Source organism: Rhinolophus hipposideros, assembly GCF_964194185.1.
Source record: "Rhinolophus hipposideros genome assembly, chromosome: 1".
Taxonomy (NCBI): domain Eukaryota; kingdom Metazoa; phylum Chordata; class Mammalia; order Chiroptera; family Rhinolophidae; genus Rhinolophus; species Rhinolophus hipposideros.
In genome coordinates, this window is record NC_138047.1 from 81188196 (window position 1) to 81205938 (window position 17743).

The following is a 17743-nucleotide window of genomic DNA, read 5'->3' on the forward strand; positions in this document are numbered from 1 at the left end:
CTATAAACTTCCAGAAATGAATCTAAACTGTATTTTTAAATAATCATAAGGCAATGTTTTATTAAGCGATTGAAAATCAATTTGGATCTTCCACTCTGAAAACAGTGGAACCTATATGAGATTTTGGCAGATTGGTTTTGTTTTTTAAAAAGGATGTAACAGTCTTGCAAACTTTTCTTTTAGCACAGAATTGAAGAGCAGTTTAAATTTAGCCTTTAATTTTTAAAAACTGAGAGACCTAAAATTAGACCATGTGAGAAGATTAATTGCTTTTTTAAACCAAAGCAGCCCATGGATCTGTGATGATATCACTAATTTTAAGTTTCTCAAATAAAGAATCAGTAGGAAATCTTAGGACTTGAATAGCAAAATTTTCAGAGTTTTGCTGGGCTCTTTGGAAAAGTCTCAACTTTACCAGAAACTGTGCTTCATGAATCATTACTACTCTTAGATTCTTAGTTTCAAGAGCAAAATCTAATTTTAAATTAGAGAAACATTGAAAGAAGGTGAAGGACTGTCTTAAAAATTACTTTACTCCAAAGTGTGTAAAACAAAGCTATGATCCTCTCAGATTTCAAGAATGTGGAAACTTTGTTTTATTATGTTTTAAGGTTCCAAACGAATACGAGGGAATTTATTCTTTTTCCCTTTACACTAATGAGGTAGATTCTGTTTCTATTCATGTTGTTTTTTCTTTTTCTACAACATCAGCTAGACAAAGGCAGACTCATGATCTTCAGAGATTTAACCTAATATGGAGTTCCCATTTACTTGTTAGCTATAATACATCTGTTATCTCAAATCTGACTACACTGGGCATTGATATCCAGATGCTCAGACGATAAACTGCTAACAGTTGTTTCCTGCCTCAGACTGAAATGAGAATATGAATCTAAACATATTCACTGCATGTCCTCTAATTTATCACTGAAGTGAAGCACAAATGATGAAATAAATTAATATGTATATATAGATTGGATCAAGTGGTTTGGTTAGTGTCTCTAATTAAATTTCACTTTATGAACAAACCTCTTTGTATGACATTCAGTGCAGATAGATGTTATTCACATAAAAATTATCAGTTAGGGAAGTGTTTGAAATAAAAGGAATATAATTTTTAAAAAACTGTACATCATTCTCTACTAAGTTGGTTTAGTAAATATTCATTTCTTCTCATGAAAGATAGAAACAGGTAGAGTATCTCTAAACATGCAAGGTAAGTTGTTGCCATTCCAACACAACTTATCTTTGTTAGTCTCAAACAGGTCAGTACATGCAGACTTTAGTTCCTAAAGCTTTGTTTTACATGTACAGAGTATGTTTTCACTTTTGCTGTGGTCAGCTTCAACCCTTTTAAAATGCAAATCAATAACACTCAGCATGCAAAGCATAAAAACTACAACACTTTGCAATAGTTTTGTATTACACAGTGGATAGTAGGTATAAAATGGTGAATACAAGACAGTACAAAGAACACACCAGAATAGAGATATTACCTTTTGCCCTGGACGACCCGATTCTCCTGGTTCTCCCTGGTCAAAGAAAGCCAAAGATGAAAAGGACAGTCTTAAAAGGATTTTTCCAAAACATTAGGCCTCTGGACACTCTCAAAGAGATGGCCCAGCCTCCTGGATCACATACATTTCATTTATTTCATTCTGTTACTCTCCATGTCGCTAAACACAGGAATTTTTTTTTTTTTGCTGTGATTAAAACTCACATACAAATCCACATTTCCATAAAAACCAATCAATCAGAAAGGCAAGAGAAGGCAAGACATCTTAAGTCTTTATCAGATTTCCAGCAGTTACTCTCTGTTGCATTTGGAAGCTGATTATTGCTGGAGAATAGGAACAGAGTTATAACCATTAAAGGTGTTAAAAGAGAAGAGAAAGCAGAGGCTTATAAAAATCAACACTGTAACTCCTGGGGTACAAACATTTGCAAGGCTGTCGTTACCTTAATTCCTGCAGCAGATGATCCTGGGTCACCCTAAAATGAAACCCATGAGAGATTATTCCACAGTCAAGGGAATAGGAAACACACAAACATGCAGAGAGCCATTATCAACAGGGGCACGCTTGACAGGCACCCCATGACTAATGGGCCTAACCAGGCTCGGTAACACTTCGTATCAATATGTCAGCTGTTAAGATGTCAACAATTTCCAAGATAAACACTGTGCTTTTCTAAAAACATGAGTCTACTTTGCAGGCAAAATACATAAGGACTACATTCCTTGAAATAAATAGAAACATATAAGTACGGATCTTTCCCTGTACATAGTGCTAAAATTGTATTTTAAAGCAATAAATTATAATTTGGGGATCTGGAATTTTGGTTTTCTCTATTTCTGGAATTTATTAATGTCAGTGACTACCATTTAGTGGGAGTTCCCTGACCCTTTCGGTCCTCAGAAAGTCAGGGTTCAACAGATGAAGTCAAGGGTTAATGATGTTGAGTTCGAAAAAGCCATGTAGTAGGTCAGACTGTCTTCCTCATGAAGCACTGTCACAGTTATGGCCGGCATTTTTTTTTTTTTTTAGCTTTACACTTATTTCATTGTAACACAGTCACCGGAAAGTTACAGGATGATGAATGATTTGTGGGTGACAGGGACACATGTAAATCTGAGAGAAAATCTTGAGATGGAATCTGGTTTTCTAAAAGGCACTGTTTTCCACCCGGATTTCATAGAGGGTGACTACATTTTGAGAGCAAATGTGTTACGAATAAGCAGATAGGGACTAATGGAAAAGAATATGGAGGATGGCTGAGAATGCTGCTTATTTCTGAAATGAGGCAAGCAAAGGGTGTACATTTCTAAGCTCCTTCTAGCCTTCTGTCTCATGAACATGCTATAAGGAAAATAAAGGGAGAAGACTTGGTTGTTTGAGATTGTCAAGAAAATAGAAACAGCCACAAGAAGAAAGGCACATATTGGGATTTTCTCAGCTCTCATATCGGTGCAAGTGCTCAAGGAGCTCTAGGAGTCTATTTCCTTGTAGATTTGGAAGCTAGTCATCAATCTCTCTAGAGAGAGAGAGAGAGATAAGGCCTCAGGCCTCTGTATATGTGCCCCTCCCTCGATTCCTCTCTCCTCTTCCTTCTTCTCATGGCTGGCACTTTCTCTTTCTTTGGGTCTCGGCTCTAGTGGCTTTGCCTCAAATAACCCTTCACCAGCCAACCTAGAAACATCCCTCTCCCACACACATCATACTGTGCAGCATAGCTCACTTAGTAATTATGTTTTCTACCTATTCATTGTCTGTCCCTCCATTAGACAATCAGATTTCGTGTCTATTTTTATTCAGGGCCTGGCCCATAGTATATGCTTGACACATATATATGGTGAATGAATGAACAAATCTCAAAAAGAATGTTTTAAGCAAGTCAGAAGTCCAGAATCAAAATGAAAACATCTTTAGAAGGCAAAAATAAGAAAAAAAAGCTTAAGAAGGAGAAGGACATAAATTAGCTTGTTAAGGAAACTGATATATATGTAAGATTCTTTGACATCTGTAATTACTAGTTTCCAAGGAAAAATTAAAACATGATGAAATATAAAGAAGAGGATCCCAAATACTGTCTTACTGTAGAATGATACTGATTTCTCTTACCAATCATTAACATTCAATTGAGTTCTGCATGGGAAGTGAAATAAATGTGACTAATAAAATAATAGTTATTTCTAATTCTACTAAATCAAGTCTGAAAACCATCAACGCCAATGAATCAGGTTCGCAGTATTTTGCACAATAAGACCTTTGTATTCATAAAAGCAATTTTGACTTGGCTAAGTCCCTTTTTTCATCTAACTTATACATCACAAAACTCTCAGGAGATGAGGCAGATATTACTATTTTCATTTAATAGATGAGGGAATTGCAACAACTAGAGGCTAAGTGAATTTTGGACTTCCTAAATTCTATTGCCATGTTCTTTTTTATTAGACTAAGAAAACAATTATTGGTTTATTTCATTTCGACAAGACATAAAGGCTGTTGTAAACTTGCAAATAAAAGGAAGTTCCTTATATTAATTGTAATTTAAAATGTTTTCTAATGTTTTAACAGAAAGTTAAATCCATTTCTAGTGAATATAATCCATTCACTAAGGAGAATAAAGACTAGATTTAGTTCTTAGAAAGTGGATGGAAAAAAAGGCAATTTTTTGAAAGGCTGATTTATTTGTAGATATTGGAGCAGTTTCATACGATGGACAACTATGAGTGATATTTTAATTCTCTTTTTAAAAAATTAGAACTGTGAAATCTCAAAGATTTTTATAACTTTCAAGTGATAAGGCATCTGCTGGAAGACATTCATGTTAAACATTTTAAAGGATAATGCTGCAAATAGTGGCAATCTAACAGTCAGTGTTTATAATCCTCATTCCTCTACCAGTGAAAATGAATACAGTATTAAAGTTGGAAAAAACCCACTGTGCCTTAAGTATATTCCTAGCTTTATAAATCAGTTGGTTTGGAAATAAAAGTTTTCAAAGGGCAAATCATAAATGGGGGAAATACTTTGAGAAGATACTTGAGGTAAATGAATTTGACTTTATTATTTATCATTGAAGCACACAGAGTTTCGTTTTTGGTTTAATTATTTTCAAACACAAAACTCATTATATAATTATATATGTGTGTTAATAACGCCTATGTGGCTATATGAAGTGAGTGTGGGCACATTTCTATCATTCAATAATCTGTTCAATAAATATTTATTGAGCACCAATTATGTGCCAGCCATGTTCTGGATGCAGAGTTGCTAGGAGCTGGGAGAGACAGTTGCCACTCCCATCCTTGTCCTGTGCATATGATAATCATTTACTTATACATGTGTACAAAAATATTACTGATTGAAAGCATGAAAGATACTTTCTTTTCATTAAAAAAAATCTGGGCTAGGAAGAGGTTCTCATGTTTGGAAAATTGTGCATCTACACAGAAGACATGATAAGCAAATAAATGGTACAGGAAAAAGTTCTGCCATTAAATGAAAATGAGAAAAAGTTGAAAGTAAAAAAAAAAAATTAATGGTTGTTCATTGAATAAATATTTATTATCTTCCAACTATGTGCCAGGAACTTGTATTGGTGCTAGAAATTTAACGGTTGGTATCATATAGTTTTGTGTTCATTTGTTTGGTTTTTCTTTTTCAGTGAGCTGGATGTCCAATAAACAAAGGATTACAGAATTATAATCATGATACAGTTATGAAAGGGATCATAAAGAGGGCTGTGGAGCATACAGTAGGTAACCTAACCAATTCAGAGGAGGCTGAAAGGCTGCCCCAGGGAAATGACATAAATTTAGATTTGAGTGGACCAAGGAATAGGATTAGAAGAAGGAGGTGGAAGTGGAGGTGGTTAGAGAGAAGAGTGTTCTAAGCTAAGGGAATCATACGTTGTTAATTTAGAGATGGCTCTGCACTGATTGTGGTGGGCACGCCCACTGAGATAGCTAGCTCTTCATGGTGATTTTAGGAAAGAATACAATTTAATTGGTGGTTGCAAATATGGGTGTGGCTTCCGCGAAGGCTCAGAGGATGCAAATCAAAGACGATATAAGGCTTAAACTAAGAAGACAGTCTATATAGGAATGGAGATGGGGGAGCAAAGAAAATGAAGGCACAGGCAGGTAATAGTGAAGATGGAGCATCTGAATCAACAGAGAAAATTGTGAATAGAGTGGCATGATCATTCAGTGTGCTGCAAAAACACCTACTTTCAAGTGGGGGATAATAGATAAGAAATGCATTTTTATGTTTGTTGGTGGAATCAACACTCCAAAGAGCAGAACATACCCTTCCATAGTGACTCCACACACCATTGGAATCAGTCTCTGGCAGGTCATTCTTAAAGCTAGAGTGTACTCGCTAGGCATGGAGAAACCCAGCCTAGTGGTTTTTACAGTTCCACAGTGTTTCCAGATGACCAGTCTGGAAAGGCTTAGATTGCTTTACCATCCAAAGGCACTGAGTTGGATCAAAAGGAAAAAAATCCTATTAAAGTGAATCAGTCACTGACGTAATTTACTACATCAATGGCAGAAAAGAAGCATTTTTTGATTTTACATCTCAAACTTGGTAAATGATGAATGAGTTTCACATACTGAAACCAAGGCCATGAGAAGACTGTTTGCAACATGCTGGAAACAAATTATGTGACAGAAGCAGGAAATGTTTAAAAAAACACATCAAAAATTATATTCCAATTACAGCATTCTCGGGGATGAATGCTACAGGTCAGATTACATATTATACGTTACAGATTCCTATTTACAATTCCCTGTTTAGACCCATTGAAAGTTTATAGAAATGATTTCCGTTTTAACTGAAGCATTTCTTGTACTTAATTTCAGTTGACTAATAAAACTTTTTGATAAAAAAGAAAAACAACCAATCTAGTTGATTTCCATTTCCATGTGGTAAGAAAGCTAACATTTATTGAGAGTTTACTATGTGTGAGTCAGTATGGTAAATGATTTGCATTAATAGAAAAATAAGAACAGTATTCCTTTGAGATGAACTTGGTCTTTTCAAAGCAAAAAGGTCGCTTTACTATTGGAAAATTAAATTTAAAAAAATGTATGACTAAAGAAACAATTATTGGCCTACATTGCAAAAACGAAGCTTTAAAAATACATCTTTAAGCTTTAAAAAATACAAAGCATAAAATTCTCTACATAAGTTCACATAGTTCAGACTTGGCATAACGTTTTTTCCTACTTGAAGAAACTATTCTCTATTTAGATTTCCTTTCTCTAAGCAGAGGTTGGCAACTATGGTCCGTGGGGCGAAATCACCTACCCACCTGTTTTTGTGTGGCTCATGAGCTAAGAATGGTTTTTACCTTTTTTACATCGTTAAAAAAATACCAAAGGAATAATAATATTTCATGACACATAAAAATGACATGAAATTAAAATTTCAGTATCCAAAAATAAAGTTTTATAGGGCACAGCCACACTCAGTTGTGTACATACTGTCTATAGGTGCTGTCATGCTGCAATGAAAGAGTTGAGCAATTGTGACAGAGAGCATATGGCCCACGAAACCTAAAATATTTATTTTCTGGCCCTTTACAAGAAAAGTGCGTTAACCTACGCTTCTAAGCAAAACAAGAAAGTTAAATATAACACCCACATTCATATATCGGGGGTTTGAAATTTTGACTCTGGGTATAATCGAGCTATATCATTGGTCTCATTAGTATTAAACTTATTCATGCCATATTTGTTTATAGCATGATACTTAAATTTGACAGGTAAGTTCTCAATTAGGGGTAATTTTACCCTTCAGGGGACATTTGGCAATGTCATGAGATGGGTTTAGTTGTCACAATTCAAGGGTGCTAGTGGCACGGAGTAGACAAAGGCCAGGAATGATGTTAAACATCCAACAGTCCCCACAACAATTGTCTGGTCCTATATATCAATAAGGCTGAGGTTGGGAACCCTGGTCTACAAGAAACTGAGAGTCTAATTTCTAGACTGCTCCTTGTATACAAACACAATTGCTACTTGATGATACCAATTCATTCCACCACCATACCATATTTATATTAATATTTACAAAAATGAGAAAGATAAATTTCTCTTTATTTTATAAGTATGTTTTTATGAGTAACCATTATCCATCTGTACAGTAATAATTTTTAAAGTAGAATTCTTATTCTGAACTATAAGCCTAAATGAATAATTCAATTCTTTTTTTCATTACTCAATTACTTAGCCTAATTTAAATTAAAATCTGACTATTTTATTTTCAGTTTCTTAAATGATCTTTTTCTTAATTCTTAACATATAGCACAAGTGAAGTAAAATATCCTTCTGATATCAAATATGTCTGCAAGCATGAATCTAAGCAAAAGCGGTAATGATAGACTGGGGAAAAAAGAGGAGATAGGAAGATGAACCACGAGACCACTGTAATATGAATGATGGTTTAAAAGATAAAAAATAATGACAAAACAAAAGCTGACAAAATATCTGGACATAGCAGATTTCAAGTTGAGGGAAATCTTCAAGGTTGCTCTAATCAAGTGACATTAACTTTCAAACTTTTAAATCTCATCCCAATCCTCTGACATGTTCTCTCCTAAAATTGGGACAAATGGAATCACTTTAGGAACTCTATTTTTATATCTCTGAATATAAAGGAAGTGTCCCACTTATACACGAATAAGAGTTTTTATTCTTGAAAGCCATATTACTGTAAGTTTAGCTACACATTTTCTAGAATTTGTGACATACCATTTATGTTTCAAATATTTAAATTTGTAGCTAGGAGCTTGTGGAATAATCACCTTTTATAAATTAAATATTTAAATATTTTCTAAACTTGTAAAATCATCTCTGATCTTGTCATATTAAAATACTACCATTCACTTACTTTTCTCAAAATCTCCCATTTTCACATATACAAAATAATATTTCTGCTCATATACATACTCTTCCATATTTCACAACACTTGTACCTTTTCGCCTGAGTCACCTTTGGGGCCGCTCTCTCCAGCATCTCCCTAAGAGGGGGAAAAGAGCGATAGATGTGAAATATATTGGTGACATTAGCAAAGAATATTACCCATTATCTTACGTTTTCTTTCAGAAGCACTACTAGTATACATATATTAAAATCTGTTGTAAATGTTCTACAAAGCTAACGTACTTTTACCTGAGCAGCTGCCTGATGTCACTGGTCCAAATACATTTTATTACAGTGAACGTGGCTGAACAGTTTAAAACTACTCCATGTTATTGACAGACAGCAGCAATTTCTCTGATTTCTAACAGCTTATCCTGGCACGTAAAGCCTCCTTAACGCCATCTCTTTACGCCTCTGCTCAGAGCTCCACTGTCAGACTTTCTCCTGACCACTCCCTCCGTGTGCCATGTGCCTCACCACCTCTGTGTCCTTCCTCAGGCCATTCCTGCCACCTGGACCCCTGCCTCTCCTTTCCCTTCGATCTATATAAATCCTATTACTCTTGTCTTCAAGAGCATCTCAAATCTCCAGAGCCTCAAAATGTATGATCTGGTCCTCAAAACCTGTGCCCTGAGTATTTGATTTATCTGTGCCAGCATGTCGGGCATTTGTGAAATGAATGTTTTATATTTTATTAGAAAACTGCTTTTTTTTAACCATAGTAAAACAAATTGGGGAGTTTATGCTTCGTTGGTTATTTTTGAGATTTCCTATGTCTATTCCCTTCCTGACATGTGCTTTCTACCCAGAAAGCGATGCATTAGAGGGAAAAAAATCATTTGTTTATTACCCATGCTTTGCTTCCTTAAATTCAGAATTCTTTCATTTAAATCTTACAGCATGTTGTGGTAGAAGCATCATGGATTTGGAGCCAGAGAGACCAAGCCCGGCTCCAGCACCTACCGGGTAAAATTCTCTTTGCATCCAATTTCTCACGTGTAAGGGCAAGAATACGTTATAAGATCCTCAGACATAAACAATATACTGTGTGTAAGGCAACTAGGACAGTATCTGACACAGAAGCTGCTAACGATAGCCAGTAGCAACAATAATGCACTATAGTTCTTCCATTCCATAAGCCGGCATGCTCTTCTGTCTCACTTCATTAGAGGTCACTTTTCTATCGTTTAAAAATTTCCTTAGCGTAAGAGAGAAACTACTGGCAATGGTTTCCCTGGGAGAAGGAGGCACGGCAAGGGCGGGAGACATTTACTTATTCCTATTTGCTTTTCTTGTTTCAATAAGCAGGAAGCTAACCTGCTCAGGCATTTATCTCTGGTGATGGGCAACCCACAGCAGCCTGGGGAGCCTGAGCCGCTTTATCTGATGAATCCCGGAAAGGTGCTGGCACTACTCCCTTTCCTTCCTTAATTTCTAAACAAGAGTCATCTGATGACTAATTAATTTTAAGTTAATTACCATGAATGGTTGGATGCCAAGTAAATGTATTGATAATCTATCATAAGGGAACTTTGATAGGCAGTCTATTAGCATACTTTTTAAAAAGTTGCTTAGAAATCCTTTCATTAAAAAAGCAAAATAAATGAAACAAACTTTCCTATTAGAAAGACTGGCTCTAAGTGGTCATACAACGAAAGGACTGACTGACCTGGTCTTTTGCTTTCCTTCCATTGAAATAAATTTTTTTCTTTTTTTTTTACAATGCCAAAAATTACACTTACATTCAAGAAAACTGCTGTGTCTTTAGATGTACTTCTTTTGGGATCAGAGGTGATAATACTGATTTTTCAGAAAGATCGGATCACTTATGAAGAGCATTACATAGTACGGTGGTAGTTTCTCACGCAGATGACACACTGCTCAAACACTATTAAAGTAAACAGTATGGGAACCAAGAACACTAGCACTACAATATGTAGAGGGTCTAAAATTATCAGGACAACCAAAAGGTAGTAAGGGAGGATGTCTAGGAGAAATTTAGCACATGGCACTCTCCTTCTTCTGTTTCTCTTTTTGGTTTTTATGGGAATTCTTTGTGGGGCAACTCTGCATATTTGCTGTAGGTAAACATCTGTATTCCTTTAACTTAGTGACCTAAGTAGCAGTAGAGAGATGTGGATGCTGAGAAAGGCACCGGAGTGGCAGGAGCGAGTGACGAGAACAGAAATTTTGCAGGCCCAGGGGTTTTTGAAAGCCATTTAGAAGACAGATAATAGAATATTTAAATTTGCTCCTTTTCTTTCCTTTCTTTAAACCTTCTGTCTATTCATAAGAATTACACTATTTTCTCCTTTCACTAATTAATTGTTTGGGGGAAAAACAGTGGTCATAATATCAATAACTATCTCTATCTATCTATCTATTCATACTTATATACAGTTCAGTTGGTACCTTTTCTGGGGCGGGGGGAATATACCAGTAAATGCAGGAAGAATCAGTCTCACCTTTTCTCCTTGTTCTCCAGGTTCTCCCTGGGCAAAAGAACAAAGATTGATTGACATATTAAATTATAAAACCTAATTAAGCAACACCAAACAAAGTCAGATACTGAACATAGTAGGTAAATCATATGTGACCCTTTCTTTTTCTTCTTTTTCTTTTTTTCTTTTTATTAGTTTCTGGTGCACAAGACAAGGTAATACTTAGACGTTCATCATTTATATCCCTCACACTGTGAACCCCCCTCCCCCCATCCATTATCCCTCCGACCTCACACCGAGCCATCACATTATATATATAAAATTATAGTTGGCATTCATTAATGTTTAGCTTCTGGTGTACAGTGCCATGATCGGGCATGTACAGCATCCCTGAGGTGGTCTCCCAAATGGGACACGTGTCCATCGGATACCCTACAAAATCTTTACAACATTATTGATTACGTTCCCAAATTAATTTTCAAAAACCCTGAGGCCATCTTGTGGTTCCCGACTGTTTTCTAATACCCTCATCTTCTCCCGTATCCCCACCCCCCGCCCATCTAACAACCCTCAGTTTTTCCTCTTTGTCCCCAAAACTGTTTTTGATTAGTTCATTCACTAATTCTTTTCTTTAGATTATAGCAATATACAGTTGCTATATGAAAACAAATGGCAAGATGAGTTTCCTGGAGAATTGGGTATAGATATCAATGTTAAATGTAATCTTAATTGTCTGCTTTGAGAGGACTAAAGAAAGATTTTTAAGATTATCATTCTTAAACTAGCTTTTGGGATTCAAAGGGGAACAATGTGGTAGCAATTTACCATCTTGGGTGGCTTCTTGGTCTAGGACTTTTTGTTCTGTCCAAACTCAGAATCAGGAAGGCGGGCTAGCACATCCCTCCATGAAGTCTTGATTCAAAGCAGCCCCTAGTACGTGGATTATTTCAGAAGTCTGGAGTCCCACTGTAGTTCCCCAAACTGTCTGCCCTTAACAGGACCACAAACACAGTCCTGAACTTGGGGCCTTCCCAATGTCATGAACTCTTTTTAGCTTACTGGCAACCAGCATGTTCTCAATCAGGTGTATTTTAGGAGGCATCAGTACCTTCAGGAAAGACACTAGAATGGGGAAGAATCAAAGGGAGTTTAGGAGAATGTCTTTACTCCAAATGATGACTAGGACAGTATGAGGACTAAAATGAAAAAATTGTGTTCTGAAAATAATCTCATTTTCACTTTATGCAGGAAGGGACAGGGGATGGAGTGGGAGAGTTCGTAAGCAAATTACACGTGATGATAATACTCCCTTTGTGAAAAACATGAATAAATGTTGCCATGAGATCAACTACTTAAAAAATGGTTTAAGATGACTGTTGTGTTTTAAAAAATTATAACCCACTTTGGAACTCAGTTTGAAGGCAAGATTCTTTTCATTTGCTGGAAGTCAGCCTGACCCTTTGGCTTTCTGAATTTCTGACCATCTTTCAGTGCTCAACATCCATCCATATGGTCGCTAGGCAACAGAAGAATAGCACTGAGAACATGCATTAAGCATTAACTCCTATCATTTGTTTTTTAGCATGGAACAAGAGAGGGGAAAGACAGGACAATGGTTGTAGTACCAGAAGGAATATTTTCTTTCCTCTCCTGCAGGACAAAGGACAGGTCTATAAATTTTAGGTCCATCCTAGGCGTCTGTCAATAGCAATGTGATCTGTAAAATCAGCTGACAGGCATCTGTGGGTATGGATAAATACCAGCACAGCTGATGGGATTAGACGTTAGTTTTGTACTTCAAGGGATGTTCACTCATCAAAGGATTTGGGATTTGTCTGCCTGTTTGGTTTAAACTAAACCGACACCAATCTTTTTATATTTAACAGATTCATTTGTTCTTCAAGAAACAAAGAAAACTTGCAATCCAAAAAAATTCTTCATTACATTTTTTCCCTATTTAGTAATTGACTACATCAATTTTAAAAATTTTAAACATGCCATAGCTTTATTCTGCTCTTCATTTGATTAATTAGTTATGTTTTATAAGTGCTGGAGGTGGCCAAATCTTGAGGAAAAACCATATGGCACTGTGTAAATCATCTTTAAAGTTTTGTAACTATTATGCAAATTGTAGGTAGTATGTATATGGCGTACATTTTGATATGCCCATATTAAGTGGCAAACGACAAGTCATATTTGAAACATGGTTTTTCTCATGTTATTCGAGTATCTCAGAATATAGATTTTAAACAGTCATATCCTGTATTTGTTTTTCTGCATTTGGAATGCTAATAAGAATCATAAACATAATTTATTCATTAGTCAGAAAGTTCTGTAGTATAGCATATTATACTATTAATAAAAAATTCCATCCAGGTAAAACTAGTGGGATATTAAAAATTGTGTAATAGTTTACGGTTTCATTTAAAGTCATATCTCAAATGATTCTGCTTGGTTTTATTTGTACTAACCTTTGGCCCTGGTATCCCGTCCTGTCCTACTGTTCCAGGCAACCCGGGCTCACCCTCAAAAAAAAAAAAAGAAAGGTACTACTTAATGAAACAGACAAAGTCAATACATTATATAGATCATTAGAAGATACGGTCATCCAATACTGCTCTAAAAGTAGACAGAAACTAAGTGTCTACCGGTGGAAATACAAGTTAGCTTGTTTGGTTCAAAATTCTATGTGCTGCGCACCAAGGATAAAACGGGGCTCATTTCCTTTGTTCAGTCTTTTCTCCATTAAGAAAGCTGAAACAACTTACTAATATGAAATGAATATCTAACATGATGCTGGGTACATTGTAGGCATCAAATAATATTTGTTAAATAAGTAAAAGACATCTGAAAACACAAGACTTCTTGATGGAGAATTTTCAAGTGATTCATCAGCTCAGGAAAATATAGACGAAATCATTATATTGATTAGACTTAATCAAATGTGCATTTCCAAATCTAAATCTTGAAGAACATACTCATCTTTGAACACCTACTTAATTCATTTAGACACATTTGACACAAAAATGAAAAGTAAAAATGGCCTTGTTTTCTCTTTCCAATTTCACTGTAAAAATAATTAGAATAAAACATTCAAACGTGTGGCTCTCATTGTCATATTGAGTGATAGGCATTTGTGAAAAAGATGATGGCTATTAGGTTAGAGTGTCCCATTTCAGAAAGATGATGATGATGTATACCTGTCTTTCTAGAGTCTGAACCAGCCATTATTTTCCAAAGAGGAGAAGAAGTACCTTGAAGGGCCCAGAAGCAAAGGAGAGATACTCTGGCTCTCAATGCTTCCACGTGGCTCAAACTATCAACTAGAATTTCATTTTCTTTTTAAAACATTCCAAAGCCTTTTACTGTGTTTTGTAACTACTGGACAACTTCCTTCTTTCACTGAAGATAGTGAAGTTGTTCCTTAGTTGGTTTAAAAAACAAACAAAAAACAAACAAACAAACAGATTTAATTATTAGATTAGCTTTAGGTTCACAACAAACTTAGTTGATTTTTAAGCATGTTTTCTAAATCACTTGGAGGGCAGGGATTGTGCCATTTTTACATTTGTGCTCTCAGCACAAATGTAGTAGTGTATAATGATAGTAACATTTTTAAGTGCCAGGAACTTTACATTCATTAACTCACTTAATTCTCACAAATTTCTATGAGATAACATCTCTACTTAACAGATGAAGAAATTAACGCACCAAAAAGTTAAGTAATTTTTCCAGATTTACACAACTGTAGCCAAAATTTGAAGTCTCACGATCTGGCTTAAGGGGTTGTGCTCTTAACGATATGATGTATTGCTGAATGAATGAATGAATGAATGAATGAATGAATGCATCTAGAAATTGGGAGAGTGTAAATGATGAATATTTCTATCCTCATTATCATTTGGTTTATATTCATTTATAAATGACCTTTCAGAATGTATAGAAACTTGAATTGAACATTACATATAAAGATGATCTATGTACACCTACCAGATAAACTAAGCAATATGAAGCTCATGATGTCTTTCTAGAAGAGCAAAAAATGTTTTACTATTATACTGAATTATTAAAATTGTAAAAGTCTTAACTTCCTGGAAGAAATTCTGCTTCCTATATAAAGTTCACTATACTTGTAATTCTTGCACTTCCCTTGGTGAAATGGCAAAAATGTTGACTTAGAATAAAGATGGCCTTATAGGAAAATTTTGATTGGCCCATTTGTACATCACAAAGGTGAAGAATGGAAATAGAATCGGAAATAGAATATACCCTGAAAGAGGACTATCATTTTACTCTGTGACCAGAAAAAGAGCTATCAAGTCTGCTTTCTTCAAAGACTCTCCAACAGGATGCACTCATGTCATAACTCATGATTTGATGCAAACAAGAGATGCTGCCAAGATACAATACAAACTTTGTTTAGACTTTCAAAGAATAACCGTGGTAGCCAGAATAGTAATAAATGGTTAACCCCCTGGAACCGAACAAAATACATGCTGCAATTTTGAAACAAGGAGGAGAAACATTGCTTAGGTATCTGCATAACATCTTCCTTAATTTATGAACATTGAGGGACTGAAACTTGATTCCTTTCTTCTTTGATTTTATATATTGTTAAAATAATCTTTTAACATAAAAGGAAACTAAAAAATTGCACCCATAATTTCATCACCCTATAATAATTGTTTTCATTTTGTCCTATTTCCTTCTAGTATTTTTTTGTGTGTATGCTTACATATTTCTAAGCAACTGTAAGCTGGTTACATAGTTTGACATTTCGGTTTCATATTATTTTATACCACACATTTGTTTTCACACAGTATTCATGATTGTCTTATGAGTAGTTTGATTATCATCTATCAAAGTTAGGTGTGATCATCTGTTTAATCTGTCCCAAATTGTTGAATACTTAGATTGTTTCCAATTTTTGTTATTAAAGATAAACTAAACACCCTCAAAATATTTCTTAATTGCTTTCCAAAAGGGTTCTGAGTTTTATCTGCTTGTGTAGGCACCCACTCTGTATTACTTTTCCACAATTTCATCACCACTAGATGTTACAGTATTAATTCTTTCTGTGGCTGTTTTAAAAGCACAAACAAGAGTTTACTGCTGCTCAATTTTACATTTATCACTTGTAAGATTAAATATTTTTCATGTGTTTATAATTTAAATAGATATCTCACAAAATTTTAAAGCTAAAAAGTGAATAAGCTGTTTCCTGAACGAATCAAACGGGGATGAAAAGAAGGAAAAATGATTTATAGCATTTTACCTTTCTAGTAAATTATATCAAAAAAATATATTAAGACTTAGATTCAGAGGTTATGGAGCATTCTGTTATTATCCAAACTTAGTTTCCCAGGTGGTGAGAAAGGAATGTTAAGGATAAATTCTGTACAACTCTGAGTACCAAGGCCAAACTGCGGAATACTGAAAGCATTAATTCACTTAACTAACACTGAGTTTAGTGAAAATTTATTATATGTTCTACTCTGGGCTGAGTATTTCATGGGGTATAAAGATAATAGACAGGACATGCCTGTGCCAAATGAGCTTATTTTTGAATGAGAAAAAAGACACATACAAAAATAACTTCAGGACATTTAATTGAAATCATAGAACTTTTTTTTGAGCAAAGTTTTATTGTAGTTCATGAAGTAAAGAGGTATAATAAATTGAATCCGAGATAAGTCTTAATAATGAACCACATGTCATAGAGTATATGCATATTTTCTGATATATGACAAAATATAATTACCATGAAGCCTCTTCAATTAAAGTTACAATGGTATTATATTATTACATAATATAGTAAAAATGTACATATGCAGAAAAATATATCAGAAAAGTACAGAAAAAAGGGGGAATTAGGCTTTGTGTGTGTGTAGAGAGCTAGTCTTGTTTGTTGGGTAATCTATCCATCTATTTCTGAATGCATTTCACATTTCACAAGTACTGAACGACATTCCAAAGATAGTAATAAAGAAAAACAGCAGCTAACATCTTAACTGCAGGTAGTTTGATGGGGTTTTCTCTACTATACCTTAAATTCTAAGACTATTCCCAGCATATTACTACCAAATCACAATTTGAGTATTGAAGCTAAAAATAAGTTGGACTGACTTTTAAGAAGGATGGCTTGCTGCTTTGTTTTCTTTTTTGTTTTGTTTTGTTTTCTTTCTTTCTTTTGTCTCTCTCCCTCTCCCTCTCCCTCTCCCTCTCCCTCTCCCTCTCCCTCTCCCTCTCCCTCTCCCTCTCCCTCTCCCTCTCCCTCTCCCTCTCACTCTCCCTCTCCCTCTCTCTCCCCTCCATCCCCCCCTAAACTAAATACACTTTAGAACTCTAATGTAAAACATCACTCAAGGCTTTTACAATTATTTCAGGTACTGCCATTCAGGGGCAACTTGAAAGAATACTTAAAGATAAAAAGAATGAAGTTCTCTCATGGACTTGAGTGCTAAAGGGAAATAGGTTATTTAGCAGTGACATTGCTCGCCATCACTCAATCACATTGTTTTCCATTCTGGCAATGGGAACTTAGACTTAGTCGTAGCTTAGAATTTTTAGCACAATATTATATTACATTCACTTGTCAAAAACAGATTTGTTTCCTTCATGTACTATATTTTCTTAAAGAACTCATCCAAACAGAAGGGGAAAATAACTACAAGAAACATGGACAGGCAGCAAAAGAAGTGGGAAGAGTTAGGACAATGAGGTTTCTGCTCTCCATTCATATGTATTCTCTATCTCTGGTTTAATTTAGCTTTTCATTCTAGTCCCCTAATGGCCAATGAGTATGAACATAAACTTGGGTGAAGGTAGGAGGTACAAAATAACCAACATACTTTACCTTGAAATTTA

At 35.1% G+C, this 17743-nt stretch overlaps 1 protein-coding gene across 1 annotated transcript in view; it reads right to left on the reverse strand.

Annotated features, from left to right (window-relative positions):
- Positions 1 to 17743, reverse strand: part of COL25A1 (collagen type XXV alpha 1 chain) — a 436533-nt gene that overhangs the window by 69902 nt on the left and 348888 nt on the right. The window contains exons 14-18 of the mRNA XM_081052890.1: positions 13348 to 13401; positions 10901 to 10927; positions 8488 to 8532; positions 1960 to 1992; positions 1497 to 1532 (exon numbers count right to left, since the gene is read on the reverse strand). Of these exons, the coding sequence (XP_080909016.1) occupies positions 1497 to 1532; positions 1960 to 1992; positions 8488 to 8532; positions 10901 to 10927; positions 13348 to 13401 (195 nt within the window). The remainder of the gene's footprint in view (positions 1 to 1496; positions 1533 to 1959; positions 1993 to 8487; positions 8533 to 10900; positions 10928 to 13347; positions 13402 to 17743) is intronic.